We start from the raw sequence: 14,481 nt of genomic DNA, 5'->3' as shown, positions 1-14,481 counted from the left end.
ATCCTCTACTGCACAGCGTGCCGTACACCTAGCTATAGAAATGTTATTTATACCATGTTAATTAACTGGATTTAAATTAGCGATACAGGCATTGAGATGCAGGCTTCCCTCCACCACTTAACTAGTATATCATCAATGCCTGGTGTTTAATAAGAGAACTACAGAAAATGGAATGATCTCCAACTATAAACAGACTACGTGGTCTTAGTGCAAATTCATCTGCACCCAAAAGTCCGGGGAAGACAAATAAAGCAAACAAAATGGGGCTTGGTTTGTATTTTCTCCTTACTAACATTTCTTATTTGTAAGTGGCTGCCTTTTCTCTTCCTTTCTTTGCTCTGGGTTGTAAAGACTGCAACCAAGCATCCAGCTGTCTTTCATTTCCTTTTATTAAACAACTCGTAATACCAGCACTGGAACCATTTACACAGACACAGCTCCTTATGAAAAAGACAACACATCTCTTCAATCTTAAAGCCTGTTTATGTTTTTTGGCAATGTCCTTGTAAACCAGCAGTTACGTTTTCGCAGATCATGTCCCAACCTGCCTGTCCCTAGGAGCAGGGTCATCGCATCAATCCCCGCTTTTCAGCAGCTCCTGAAGATAGACCGAGTTGACGTGATACGCGTTCACCCAGTTAAACTGTCTGTAACTCCTCCTGTATTGAGACACCGCAGCATAGTAGTTTTGCCACGCTTGATAATATGATTTCCAGTAGTTTTTGTAACTCCAAGCCTCATCTGGAACGCCATCATCCCACGAGCTGCAGGAGCAGTCATCTTCTGCTTTTCTCGTGGAAGGACTAGGGGACTGATGGCAACGGCTTTTCTTTTGTTTAGCGTTTTGTTTCACAACTTTCTTTTTCACTTGATTTTGCTTTGGGACTCGTGACAGCTCCCGAGGCTCCTCTGGTGTCGAACAGAAGCCTGCGTGGCCCCGACGCGCTGTGGGAACAGCATTCTTCTCCTGTGTATCCGAAAACATTTCAAAGCATGAGTTATCCTCCCTGCTCTTGGAGGAAGCCCGGGAACTGTACGACCCATCGTTGTCACTGGACACAACACCATTTGCGACCATCTCTGTATGATGTTCCACCTCTTTCCACTCCACGCCACCATTTTTCGGGAGCTCGTGTTGTTCTCCTGGGCCTGAATAGCTTCTTAAAATTTCAACCTCTCTCTCCGACCCTTCTTTAATGAAATACTCATAGTCTTCAACAAAGTCCGAGAAGCTCCAGGGATCGTTCTGGTGGTTTTTGAAAGAAGACAAGCATGGAATTCTGGGGAGATTTTTTTTCAAGGCCTCCTCTTCTGGAGATTGCGTGTTATGTTGTTTATATTGGCCATCCATTCTAGAGACAGTTTTGACTCCACTCCTCTGTTCTGTGTGGCAACTGGAAGTTTGGGGGTTTCTGCAACCTTTTGCTCTATTTGCAGAATCTGTGCACTTCTTTATCTGCTTTTGCTTCAGAGCCTTTTTTGGTCTTTCTACAGAAGAATTATCAACTGGAAGATTAGGATGAGGCTCGGGTACCTCTGGAAAAGTGTTTTGGACAGGCTGCCGTCCTGGTTCCTCTGGTCTCAGACACACAGTGTCAGAATTCACTGAAGTATGCGTAACAGGTTTGATTTCTACCTCCCCATCTTCAAACTGATCCATCATTCCAGGAGGTACAGGATCTGCACAGAAGGGAAACAAGCAGGCGCTTGGTTAAGTGCATCCTTCCCTCTAGAACTCAGAGTAGCAAAGTAAAGCTCTGCAAAACCGCAGATCAGATGTTACAACATGTTAAGTTAGGGCTAGAAACTGACCCCTTCAACTCCTGAAAGAGCTCAAATAGCCAGAACAGTTATTTTCTTCATGGAAGGGATGAGAAAGCTGATCAAGACAAGTAGCACTGCATTACTTGTCACTTATTTTTCATATCCTGCTTAACCAGATTAAAAAAAAAAGAACTTACATAAGAAGGTAAATGCTATATTTCTAGCAGAACAGCTTCTGGCAGAGCAACAGTACCGAATGTTCCACTGTTTCAGTTATTATTTCCATCTCCTACTGTACCTTACAACCTGAGAAAGGCCTAATACCGTTCCATCAGTTTCCCAGGGATGGAGGTCAGGCTGACCACTCTATAGTTACCCGAGTCCTCCTTCTTGCCCTTTTTGAAGGCTGGAGTGACATTTGCTTTCCTCCAGTCCTCAAGCACCTCTCCCGTTTCCCAAGACTTGGCAAAGATAATGGAGAGCGGTCCAGCAATGACCTCAGCCAGCTCCCTCAGCACCCGCGGGTGCATCCCATCCAGACCCATGGATTTATGGACGTTCAGATTGCCTAACTGCAAACAACAAAAAAACGGTTGCATTCATAGGACAGAGCATACCTGGTAAAGGAAGGAGCTGAAGGTTACACTTCTGAGCAATTTTCATCATCATGTTTTCTTCCTCTCCGCGGCAGCAGTATGTCACAGCTAAGCCTAAAGTTCCTGCGGTACACAACAGAAAGCGTGATTACCGAAGCGGAGGCAGCAAAGGGAGAGCAAGCTCAAGAAATCCACGGCGTTGTCTTTACCGAAGCGGCCGGCTCTGCCGATGCGGTGCATGTACGTCTCCCAGTCCGCAGGGACGTCCAGGTTGATAACCAGATTCACTTTCTCAGCATCAATTCCACGAGACGTCTTGAGAAAAGCAACGAGAGGAGGAGACAGGTAACAGAATATGCTGAACAGATTTGAAACAAATACAGCGCATTTTTGGAGTAACTGCTCATGTAGTAACTTTTAGTTGTTACAATACACCACAGGGCACCTACAATTTTCCAGCCAGTTCACAGTATTGCATGTAAAATACTGCATTGGCACTAAAAAAATTAGGGATCATTTTTCTTACACTTTCTATGCATCAAATACAAGCAAGGATATCTTTCTACCAGCACCTGATAGCAGTCATCTTTTCATGATGGGACCCCAAACAATCAACTGCAGGGAGAAATACATCACCCAGAGCACTTCAAATCTACTTAAAGTTGTTTGGGATGTTCCTATTTTGTACTAGAGAAACAAACTATTTCTTCCCATAGCTCCTACCCGAAGCAAACAGCTCTACTGCTCTGAAATATCCATAAGCTTTTGCAAAGGAACAGATTTGGCTTTTTTGAACCAGATGAGGAATAAAGGACAATATCTAAGTTTCACAGTGAAAATAGGTCGCACAGTGCTCAAGCCTAACGCCTTATCAGTCCAACTGTGTTCTGTTCAACTCCAAGTCAAATCTAATTCCCTGAAGTAACTTTATGGACAATACTCACGCATGCTATAAAATACTCACCAAGTCTGTGGAAATCAGAACTCTGCAGTGGAATTGCTTTAATTTAGCCATAGCATCAAGACGCTGATTTTGATTCATGCTGCCTAAAAAGACAGAAATTAGGAATGGATATTCTTCAGTTTTATGCGCCTCTGATTCTAAAAACATCAATATGTAAAACTATAAATGAGATCAGAAATGAGGTTGAGGGAAACTTCCTCAAACATCAGTTTCAGATGAGTAAACAAGGAATAAAAAACACCCTGAAAATAAGGAAATTCATTTAAAAAATAACCCTTTTGTTTGTTTTTAAAGAGACACCAACTATGTAGATACTTAACCCTCTGGAACGACACTGACTTTGGACAAATTTTACTGAAAACATGTAAGCCATGGAAAACACTGTTAAAATACAAGTGCAAGGTTTCTAATCACCATTAGGTGCTGGTTATCAACTTTTTATAGAGAAGCTTGAAATACAAAAGATGTTTGACCTCTGCATTCCCAAGCAACACCTGCAAATTAAGTAAAACTTTCTCTTTACAAAGAAGCCAGTGCATCCAGCTGGACATTCAGCAAAATGACTCTCAAACAGATTTGAAAACAGGAAAGTTAATCAATGTAATGATTAAGTAATATTTAAGTGCTGAAGACCTAGGAAGATCCAAGTGCTGTTCTTTGGTTGAATAACCATGCAACTTCCACAGCCTCAAAGTTTTGAGGGACTGACCTGAGATGCACTCGGCAGGAAAACCTCTGGACGTCAGGATTTCAGCCAGATGTTGAGCCCTGAGAACAGACACAATTAAAATCGTCAACGAAACCACAGACCTACCAACCCCTGCACATTTCTTGTCAACAAGCTTTTCTTTACAGCCAAGGCCAACATTCCAGAACCGTCCCTTTCATCTTTGTGGCTAAAACAGTCACCTCACAGACGGAAAAGGGCACCAGGGGATCAGGTCTCGCTGTTCTCTGCACAGCCTATGAGGTACCATTGCGCTAAAACATTATTTTAATTTCAGTATTTCATGCTGCATTCCTCCGGCTGTATTTCAGATCTGAAGTCTGCATTCTGCTTCCACACCTTACAGAAGGTCCATGTAACTTCAGCCATGACTGGACATCACAACCTCAGCTTTCAAACAGGCTTTTTGCAGATTTTATTTCAAATTTATTACCTGCTATGCAAATTTGAGAAGACTAAGGCTTGATTAAATGGAATCTTGCTGAACAAGTCCTGTAGGTGCTGGGTTTTTTCCTCAAACGTTTTATGCGGAAGCGGATGGGAATTCACGATTTTGTAATACTGCTTCAGCCCTGAGTATGAAACAAAAAAACTCTCAGATATAAGGATTTCCATAAGAACACACACCACACTATGCTGCTGTCAACGTGTGTGACCCCTGCTAAAACAAAGACTTGAAATTTAATCAAGCACAAACATGTGCCAAATAAGAACCTACAGGACAGGTTTTTCTTAAATATTTTTTGAACAGATAGAAGAAAAACCCCATAAAGTTGCATTCATCACTGATGTTTGAAATAGGTCAGCACTGGGAATAAATACTTCATAAACTAATCAACTGACCTGGGGAGGGAAATGAGGAAGAAGCACAAAATTTACAGGTCATGTTCTGGTTTTAGCGCACTCTTCTCAAGCTATCGATAACAATATCACTATAAATGAACTTCCACTCACCAATGAGACTTGGATCAGTAGGGTTCAACCTCACAAATGTTGGGTCTCTCATGTACCTGGTCAAAGCATTCGCTAATGATTCAGGGTAAGTGGCTGAAACAGCGAGCATCTGTTTATTGGCTGGTAGTGAAGAGTAAATCCAACTGAGAGACAAAGAAATGGGAATGATTAACAAATATGTATCTAATCTACTGATAAATACATGAAATAAATGTTTTTCTTACTTGATTTGTTCCTGAAAGCTGCCTTCTTCCAACAGCTTGTCTGCTTCATCCAGAATGAAAAGCCGGATACTGGCTGTGTTCAAGTAGTCCAGTTCTATGAGCTGTTTTATTCGACCTGCATACAAAACGTAAAAAGAACTTCAAAAACATTAACTGAAATGTTCTAATGATGAATTTTGTACATTATTTTAAATTTCATTTTAATAGCCTTTAAAAAAGAGCATATTTGGAATAATCTCTTACTAAAAATACTTGGTCTAAAAGTCTCTGGCACTGGCATTTGAGACTATCCCCTACTATTAAAATAAGAAAAAACAACCCAAGTTTCAAAAGCACCAATTATTGTTTCGTGCAGTATCACAAGGTATTTGAAGCACGACGAAGCTCATCCATACCTGGGGAGCCAACTGCTATGTGGCACTTCTTCAGTCTGATTTTGTCCTGGTTCAAAGGAGTCCCGCCAATGAAGACGTGGCATTCCAAGCCTTCCATTTTGATTCCAATAGTTGTGATCACAGCATGAATCTGCACAGCAATCTCGCGTGTAGGAGCCAAGATCAGAATCTGTAAGCACCAAGGGTTAAATCTGAAAGCTGCAAAATGGGTCCAGAGATTAAACCCCAGAGCTGAGGTGTGGGGATTATGAGTCACAGAAGTGTTTTGGTTGGAAGAGACCCTCAAGATCATCGAGTCCAACCATTAGGCACCCCTGGCACTGCCCCATGTCCCTGAGGACCCCATCTCCTTCTGTCCAACCCTCCAGAGATGTTGACTCCACCACTGCCCTGGGCAGCCTGTTCCAATGCCCCACAGCCTTTTGGGGAAGAAATTGTTCCCCACATCCAACCTCAACCTCCCCTGGCGCAACTTGAGGCCGTTTCCTCTGCTCCTGGTGCTTGTTCCTGGCGAGCAGAGCCCGACCCCCCTGGCTCCAAGCTCCTTTCAGGCAGTTCAGAGATCAGAAGGTCTCCCCTCAGCTCCTGTTCTCCAGCTGAACCCCCCCAGCTCCCTCAGCCGCTCCCATCACACTTGTGCTCCAGCCCCTCACCAGCTCCATTCCCCCCTCTGAACCCTCTGTCTCAAGACCCTTTAAGTTCTTTCCAAATTGATCCCAGGATTCAAGGTTTGGCCTCCCCAGTGCCCAGCACAAGGGGACGGTCACTGCACTAGTTCTACTGGCCACACCACAGCTCATACCAACCACGATGGCGGTGGCCTTTTTGGCCACCTGGGTATGCACTGTCTCATATTCAGCCATTGTCAAACGACACCCCCAGGTCCTTTTCCAGCCACTTTTCCCTGAGCCTGGAGCATTCATGGGGTTGTTGTGACCCAAGTGCAGGACCCACGACTTGGCCTTGTTGAGTCTCAGACAACCGGCCTCAGCCCAACAACCCGGACCCCTCTCACCGGAGACAACCCCGTTTTCCCGAGGAAAAAAGCGATTCCCCCTCACAAAGCGCCGGGCGGGCCGGGCCGGGTCTCACCTGCGTGGCCGGGCTCTCCAGCAACACCGCGTCCAGGGCGATGGTGGAGAACACGCAGGTTTTGCCAGTGCCGGACTTGGCCTGCACGATGAGATCTGCAAAGAGCCGCCACAGAGGTCACCGGGGAGCTCCCCGGGGTGTCCCCAGCCCCTCACCCGGCCCGCCCGCTCACCCAGCCCGCAGCGCCCCAGCGGGATCGCCTTCAGCTGCACCGGTGACGGTCTGTGGAACCCGGCCGCCTCCAACCCCGCCAGCACCGGCGCCGACAACAGCAGTGACCCGAAGTCGGACGGGCCGCCGGGCACCAGCACGTCCCGTGTACGGAACGGACCCTCGGTCGGTGCCGCCGCGGGGGCCGCCATCTTGAGGCAGGAAGTGACGTAGCGTGGCGCCTCGCGAGAGGCGCTTTTCTCCCGCGCCGCGCATGCGCACAGGGCGGACCCGCTCAGCGTGCCGTGTCGCCAGAGGGCGCTGATTGGCTGGGGCGGGGCTCGCGGCGCCCCCTGTTGGGGCGCGGGGGGGGGGGCCGGGCGGGCTGTTGCCGCGCTGCTGTTTCTTTAGGGGCGTATTTGTATTCTTCTCCCAACATTAGCAATTATTTTCTGTTTATGCCAATAACTGGGCTGCGACTCCACGCTGTGTGTCTCAACGGGTGCATTTATCTACACAGAAGCAATTAATGGCAGTGGTTATGAAACATAAATCCTTTATATGGAGAAAAAGAAGCCTTTGCAGCTTTTGCACATCCCTGGGTCATTGGTTTTATGAAGAACACGAAAGTTTAAGCTTATAAATATTACAGAAGACAAAGCCTCTGTGTTATGGGAGGGGAAATAACATGGTGAGAGCTGGAGAGCTTGCAACAAGCTCCGAAAACACGAGGTTTAACCATAGAATAAACGTGCAGTGCAGAGAGGAGCAAAGCACTGGGCATGGGGGAGCCCAGGGCAGGGGGAGCCAGGAGCCTGGAGGGGGCGGTCAGAAGGAGGGACGAGCAAGAGGGGGTCAGGAGAGGGAAGGAGGGGTCAGCAAATGATGGAGAAAGCTGCAAAAGAGGAGGAGGAAGACAAAAAGAGGAGGACAAATTGGAGTGTATTGGCAGAACAGCGTTAACAAGCTTGCTGGCAGTCAGTGCCCAGAGTATCTCTGTTAGTTTGGAGAGAAGGCAGTCGCTGCTCGTCTCTCAGTCGTCCCACTGCAGCAGAATAGCGGAGATATTTGTTCTGACCCCTCTATTTTCAGCCCTCCTTCCACCATCCTGACGACAGGAATGAGTTCCTCATTAAACACCCCATGTCTGGGATGCAGCTGTACTGCACACAGAAGCAAGATTTAAAAGCCAGTGTAGTGCGAAAAATGCATAGTACAGCACTCAAAGGCCAAACGTGTTAATCTGTTGTATGTGCATTACTTACCACCCTCTGCAGACCACTTATTTTAAATGGTGGGTGGTTTTATGCATATCAACTTTTACTGCCACGGCCGTTCAGAGACACTGGACATGCAGCTTCCGTTCATTGCAGTGGGGTCTGAAAAATCTCAACAGTGGCTTCTACTGTACAAGCACATACACTGTGTCATTATTCTTACAGTGCTAGACAGCCTAAATGAATTTTAATGGCTTTGCTGTACCACAGGCTTTGTCACGCCTTTGAAATCCCTCACGATTATATCCCTGATGGGGGAGAAAAAGTCTGGCAGACTCTATGCAGTTGTTATTTTTTAGCATTATGATATTTTCATACAAATGTGTGAACAAGAGTGGGGCCCCGCAGGACAGAGAGGGACAGTTTCAGCTTGGAGAACTTACCTCTGCTGATTTGGGACAGACCAGATGGCAGAGGCGAGAGCTGTGCCCCACAGCAGAGGTAACAGGATAGCGATCTACATGCATTCTGTTAGTTCCAATTGTTTTTTTAATTTTTAAGTGGATATTCTCGTTGGTCCTCAAGGAGGGAAACAGGCCTCCAACATGAGATAATTATCTCTGGATAAATCTGGGAAAGAAAACAGACAAAGACACCTGGACATAACAAACGTTTGATTAAATACAGCCTCTTGTAACCCTTTTAAATTGATGTGATTTAAACAGACAGCGAAGAGCAGCCAGAAGTGACTGTTCCCATGGGGGAAGGGCGGAGAAGAGGTGATAGAACAGCCCAAAACAGCCATCGTGATGAATCCCCTCTCTGTTTTCCACACCCATTCCTTTTCTCCCCTGAGGTTTCCTGCCCCTTGCAATATGACGAGGTGATTTGGAGACAGACATCATTCACTGCGGTACCTTGTTAAGGAGACATTCAGACCCATCACCTCAATTCAGAAAGATGCTCCTGTTGTAGGTGTTTACTTAATTTGCTGCGGGATGCTGGAGAGACAGAGTCCAACCCATCTCAATGTCTGGATGCTAAGAAGCCCTTCAGCACCAGGACTGACAGATTTATTGTCCCTCTGTCTTTGGTTTTGGTCCCTATGATGGGCCTGTGTCAGATTTAGGTCATGCCCCTGCAGCTCTGTCGGTGGATCCGATGAAAGGTTTTGTTTCTCCCTTAACCCTTATTCCCATAGATCTTAACTTTGTTTTAAACTCTGTGTATTGTGTACTCTGCCATGATTCAGTGTATAAATAGCAATCCTCAACCTTCAGGCCTCTGTTTACCTCAGTGACCCTGAAGCGCTGAATTCACATCGTCGGCGTTCGTGTGGAATCTGCAGTTTTGCTGGGGAATCGCGTTGCTTTCGCTTGCAGGAAGATCCAAAGGAAGGATTCCTGCTCCGAGCAGCCTTTGGAAATCTTGACAATTAATCTCAATACTCTGCAGGCAGAATAGGTCCTGGGAAAGGATTTAGGTGAGTAAAAGTAGATAAGACCTCCTTCTGAGCTGTATTATTAAAAAGACAGCTGGTTCCTATGAAGGGTCATAAACCAACCTCTAGTTTTTGGAACTTAGAAGAAAACTTTAGCTAGAAAACACTCTTGCTTCCATATCTACCGAGTGCACGTTTTGTTTCCCCAGTATAGGACTTACCACTTTTTTGGTCCCTGTTATGAAGTGCCTATTACATATTTGATCTTAATTCCATCCAAGATTCATTTTCCTCTGAATCTATATATCAATATATCAGCTTTTGATAAATGATCTTACAAGACCATTTGCTGCTGAGGCTCAAGGTCAGGTTCTCGGTATTTCGGATGATAAAGCACTTGTATTCAAACTCCCAGCAGCAAGGCAAAGGTCCACATCACACATTCATTGTGCACTTTGCATTGTGTATTGGCTTCCAGAACCATCAGGTTGTGTATATCTTTTAAGAATACAGTCATTACAGATTTGAACATTGTAAAAAAGCACCTGCCTTATCTTATTCCTTTAGCTTCAAAGGATTTGTCTTTCATATCTGCCAAGATATGAAATTATTCAGGGAAAATCTTGGTTTGCACGATATGTATTAAATATTTTTAAAGTTAAATAATCTCGTCTCCCAGCTGTGTTCAGATGAAGACAGTGAACTTTCCCCGTGCTCCACAGCACGTGTGACTCACTTTTCAGTGTGGTATGTGTTTGTGTTTACACTGCCATGGGAACCGTGTTTGTTCTCTGTACAGTAAAGCACATTACAGTGAAAGAGCCATTTATATCAGCATAGACAGTGACTTCATATTCACCGCCAAAAATTGACTCCGAGCACCCTGCGCATTCATTTTTCCCAAGTTACCAACAAGTAGCAAGTTTTGGGGGCAGTGGAATCTTCTTTGTTGCTTTAGTAATCGGCAAAAATTTCCAGCAGGCCCAGTGCATGGAGGTGTTATAAATAGTGATGATGATGATGATTGGTGATGATGATTGATGATGATGATGACGATGACGATGATGGGGTTTTACATCCACGTAAAGTTCACTTCAGTGCCCTTCTGGTGAATAGATTTGGTTCTTTGTCAGGCACGTCCTTCAGAAGGATCCAGAACTACACAAATTCCAGATGAAATCTAAAGTACATGGGGTGCAGGTACAGATGCAGCTACAGACACCAGGTTATCAGTTTAAAATAGATACTTCAACTATATGAGTGGAAGTGCCAGTAGTTCACTCCTTTAGTTTTCCCCAGCTAAATATCAGCCCATTTTCATCTTAGATACGCTCTTATACCAAGGTTTGCTATATTATTTTTCAGCTATAGTAGCACGAACAGGATCTAGGTCACCAAAATGCAGCCAGCCGAGATGTAATGCAATGGTTCTTTAACACGAGACAGCACAGAGGATGGATCAGGATTTCCCTGCCCTGGAACTTCTTCCTGGTGCTCCGGTGCAAGCAGAGGAATGTCAGGAGATGGGATTCAAAGTTTTACTTCTGGGATGGGGGACATGATGAGGTGGGGGCACATCAGGGACTTTAAAGGCCAAGAGTGCAGAGGCCGCATACAGTAAATTAGGCCTAATGGAAGAAAGGGTCAAATTTTCAAGGGTAATTTATCTCTTCATGCACAAATATAAAGTCAGAATGAAAGTTTTGACATTATAGTACCTATTTTGGCTGGATGTTTATGCCCCAGTGGGTTTAAACAAAGATGGATGCAATTCGGGCCATGCTGCGGCTTAAGCGGGAAGAAATTCTGAGAGGTTTGCCTCCAGTGTGCAAGAAAGTAAAAACTGAAGGAAAATGCAGCGATAACCACGCTCGTTAGTTCAGCAAAGAACAGCCCTGAGAAACCAGATCAATGAACTGAAAGACAACAAATGAGCTGAGCCTTCAGCCGTGAAGGGATGGACGTTTTCTCAGATGGGGAGGGATGAGGCAGCTCCTCTAAGTGGAATCCACCGCGCTGAGGACGTATTGTGTCTTTTTGGCCCAAGGACCTCAGTTTTTCACTTCCTCCTGAAATAAGCCGCGGAACTTTCTGCTGGCGGGTGTTTTATTCTCAGCTTTTCTTGGAGACCTCATTTTCCACCGCACTGCACCATCTGCTCGCGGTTTGCACCGCGGCGGAGAGGAAGGCGAAGCACCGAGGTTGCTTTGAACCAGTTGCCTACACAGAACAGAAAAAACGTTGCTTAGTAGGGAAATCCTGCCCCCAAAATATTTCTGATTTTTCTCTTCTCTTGCAAGTTCCCAGGAGTTTGCAGCACATGAATATTCTGGTCTTTTCTTTATTCTAGGCTCATGAACTCCTTTATCAGCCTCATGGGACATGAGCAGCCCCGGAGGCTGAAAAATGCATCAAAAAGACAAGCTTAACAAAGGCTAAAAACTCTTCCCTGATCATCTACCGGCAGATCACACAGTTCAGTGTCTTGCAAGTGTTACAGGAGCTTTCTGGAACACAGCGTCTGCCAATTGCTATGTACCTGTGCAGATGGGCTCCTGAATGCTCAGACATGATAGTGTTTAACTTAGATTTGATGCTTCAAATAGCTACGTAAATCTTTTGCATCTCTTCTGTGCTGGAATATTCAAAGTGCTGTAAAAAAAAGCATCAGTTCAATTCAGGAATTATATGATTTAAAATATGTGTATATATATATATATATATATTAAAGAAAACACTGTGGAGAGCATGCTGTGTCTGGAATAATCCCTGGTCGGATTTAATGCAGTTATTCAAGGTGCTCATCAGCAGCCTACTAGACACAGTAACCCCAGGAGAACAGATGCCTGATCTCAGTCTACTCCCTACCGAATGTAAAAGAACACCTAAAAATACCACCTTTCAAAGCTGGTTTGGATAAATTAAGCTTATGGTCAGTTTTCAGCTCAAACCAGCGGAACCTTGGTCTGTGTATTACAAATGCAAAGAGAAAATGCCGTCATGTTTTGGCTTTGATGCCATGCCATGGGGAAGAAGTAGCATCTATATATTGATATACAGAACTGAGATAATGAAATAATTGATAAAAACAAGGAAAAAGGCTGTGAGCCACCCAGGCAACACAGAAACCTGGACTCTGAATTTGCGGCTCTTCTTGAACACAGATCCTTGTCTGATCCACAGAAAGAGGAAAGGGAAGTTGGGTCATTCCCTCTGCTATTAATAATGGGCGGACACATGCATTTCAGCTTCTCTTCTCCACATGCTGCCATCATTTTGATTTCTTTTTACCACCGCCTGGCTGTTCGAGCCATATGACACTTGATACGCTTGGGTAGGCTGGGGACATACGCACCCCGACCCTGGGCCGTGGGGAACAACCAGCTGGCCAACAAACCCAGCCAGATTTCAAGCAAAAAGAGTTAAAAAATAGCTGAGCTAGTTGGCTTAGACTTTAAGACAGACTCAAGGCTGGCAGGTATCCCACTCACAGCATAGCATACCCTGTTGGAAGTGATTAACTTCTTTATAAGGTCATCTCTCGTACATTAATATGTCTACTGTCCCGCATTCTACAGATCCTTGAAGAGAGACACAGTTGTCATGGACAGGAAATGGAAACCCTGAAATGAGCAAAAAGACAGGAAATTTTGACCAATAATACAAGAAGCACTGGAAGGATCAATAAATGTTAACTCCGGAGTGTTTTCCAAACATGCATGAAAGGGCAGATCGCAAATGTCTTATTTAAATTGGGTTTTGACACAAAGGTCAGCTTTCAAAAACACGAAGGCTGATTTCTACAAACACACAAAATCCTATTACCAGCTATAAGAAATGCATTCCTTCAAAAATTAAAGACCTGAGAAGGCAAAAATTTCAGCCACTCTTTGTCAATACTCAGATTTATGGGGAAAAGCAAGTAATTACCTTTTTCACCCCAAATTTGAAAACACAAAGCAGTGTTTCTCATCCAACCAAGTTCTTTACCATTGCAGACTGATTCAGACAGGCCTTGCTAACCAGTTACAGGGGACTCAGCATTTCTTATCTAGACAACACATAAGCTGAGAGTGATACCTATATATGTTTATATGAGGAACACTGAAGAATTCAAACGCTTTCCAATTCAACGCAGTTATAAAGTGTGATGATGTAAGAGTACTTCTATGTTTTCCAGGCTGATCTGTCCATCTGTTTGATTTCCCATGGTGACAAACAATATCAGAGGCTGCTGATTTGAGGTAAAACCCTGCCCTTAGAGGGACGCATCCGTAGCACCGACAATATCCCTCATATCCAGGAAGTTTCCAGTTTGCAGACTCAGCCGAAACGCTGCTCGTGAAACACAGTTAAGGAAAAAAAGGGGTGTTCTGAAAATAAATCCGCATGAGGAATTTTCAACACCTGTTTCTTGCAGCTCTGTAAACATGTGCTATTCCTGACAAAGGGCATTTCGATGGGGTCGCGGCCATGTGCAAAGTCAGCGCTTGCAGCACTGTCGCTGCCCATGGACACCTGGAGCATCCCCCACGGTGACAAAGCCCAGTTTGACCCGGGAGGGATGCGCTTTATGCTGCAACCCAGTGAGAACAAAACGGGAAAATCCACAAGCGAGTGGCTTTGCAATTCGTGGTGATTAAAGCCATGTAGGTTAATCCATGCTTTTGTTGGGGTGGTCTGCCCCTGGAGAGCAATTTGCAGAATCCAGCCCGCAACAAACTCAACCGCCAAACTTCTCTGATGAGAGAAGGGACGATCCTACTCAAGCTCCAGCGCTACCGAGTGTTTGCCTTTGGTTTGGCTTCCATGCAAGAAGCCTCTGACCGTTTAGACCGGGACTACCAAATCGGGAGCCGCGGGTTGTGGGGGGGAACATGGGACCCTCCCCATCCCCTCCCCATCGTTCCCAGACCCGCCCCTCAGAGCGCTTTCCCGGCCGGGCAGCTCGGGCCGG

The 14,481-nt window shown here is 45.2% G+C and overlaps 1 protein-coding gene and 1 long non-coding RNA gene across 4 annotated transcripts; both read right to left on the bottom strand.

The window, feature by feature from the left end:
• Window positions 1–371: 371 nt before the first annotated feature.
• Window positions 372–7,089, bottom strand: DDX20 (DEAD-box helicase 20). 2 transcript variants are annotated; one of them, XM_065854765.2, is made up of 11 exons: window positions 6,889–7,089; window positions 6,717–6,811; window positions 5,625–5,793; window positions 5,230–5,344; window positions 5,006–5,148; window positions 4,485–4,623; window positions 4,034–4,092; window positions 3,325–3,407; window positions 2,570–2,675; window positions 2,382–2,483; window positions 372–1,680 (listed from the first exon to the last, which is right to left on the bottom strand). In XM_065854765.2, the coding sequence occupies exons 1-11, from the start codon at window positions 7,076–7,078 to the stop codon at window positions 575–577; spliced, it is 2,307 nt and encodes a 768-aa protein (XP_065710837.1). In that variant the 5' UTR covers window positions 7,079–7,089; the 3' UTR covers window positions 372–574. The 2 variants fall into 2 exon arrangements, with proteins under 2 accessions (XP_065710837.1, XP_071673882.1); XM_071817781.1 differs by lacking the exon at window positions 6,889–7,089 and having other exon boundaries at window positions 5,625–5,822; window positions 6,717–6,806.
• Window positions 7,090–8,388: 1,299 nt separating this feature from the next.
• Window positions 8,389–14,341, bottom strand: LOC139829539 (uncharacterized). Of its 2 annotated transcripts, none has more exons than XR_011742052.1 (3): window positions 13,455–14,341; window positions 13,028–13,147; window positions 8,389–11,744 (listed from the first exon to the last, which is right to left on the bottom strand). It is a non-coding gene; the product is annotated as an uncharacterized lncRNA (long non-coding RNA). The 2 variants fall into 2 exon arrangements; XR_011742053.1 differs by having other exon boundaries at window positions 13,605–14,341.
• Between the last annotated feature and the right edge of the window lie 140 nt (window positions 14,342–14,481).

The sequence above is a fragment of the Patagioenas fasciata genome, chromosome 21, assembly GCF_037038585.1.
Source record: "Patagioenas fasciata isolate bPatFas1 chromosome 21, bPatFas1.hap1, whole genome shotgun sequence".
NCBI classification, from domain to species: domain Eukaryota; kingdom Metazoa; phylum Chordata; class Aves; order Columbiformes; family Columbidae; genus Patagioenas; species Patagioenas fasciata.
Note: the sequence above shows the minus strand (reverse complement) of the source record. Positions and strands in the feature narration are given on the sequence as shown.

What these genes read in the sequence shown, in the direction of transcription:
- DDX20 (XM_065854765.2), bottom strand. Translation starts at nt 7,078, where the DNA reads ATGGCGGCCCCCGCGGCGGCACCGACCGAGGGTCCGTTCCGTACACGG. An exon ending in GCTGGGGCGCTGCGGGCTGG is followed by an intron (nt 6,812 to 6,888) that starts GTGAGCGGGCGG and finishes GGCTCTTTGCAG; the next exon opens with ATCTCATCGTGCAGGCCAAG. An exon ending in CATAGCAGTTGGCTCCCCAG is followed by an intron (nt 5,345 to 5,624) that starts GTATGGATGAGC and finishes TTTTGTATGCAG; the next exon opens with GTCGAATAAAACAGCTCATA.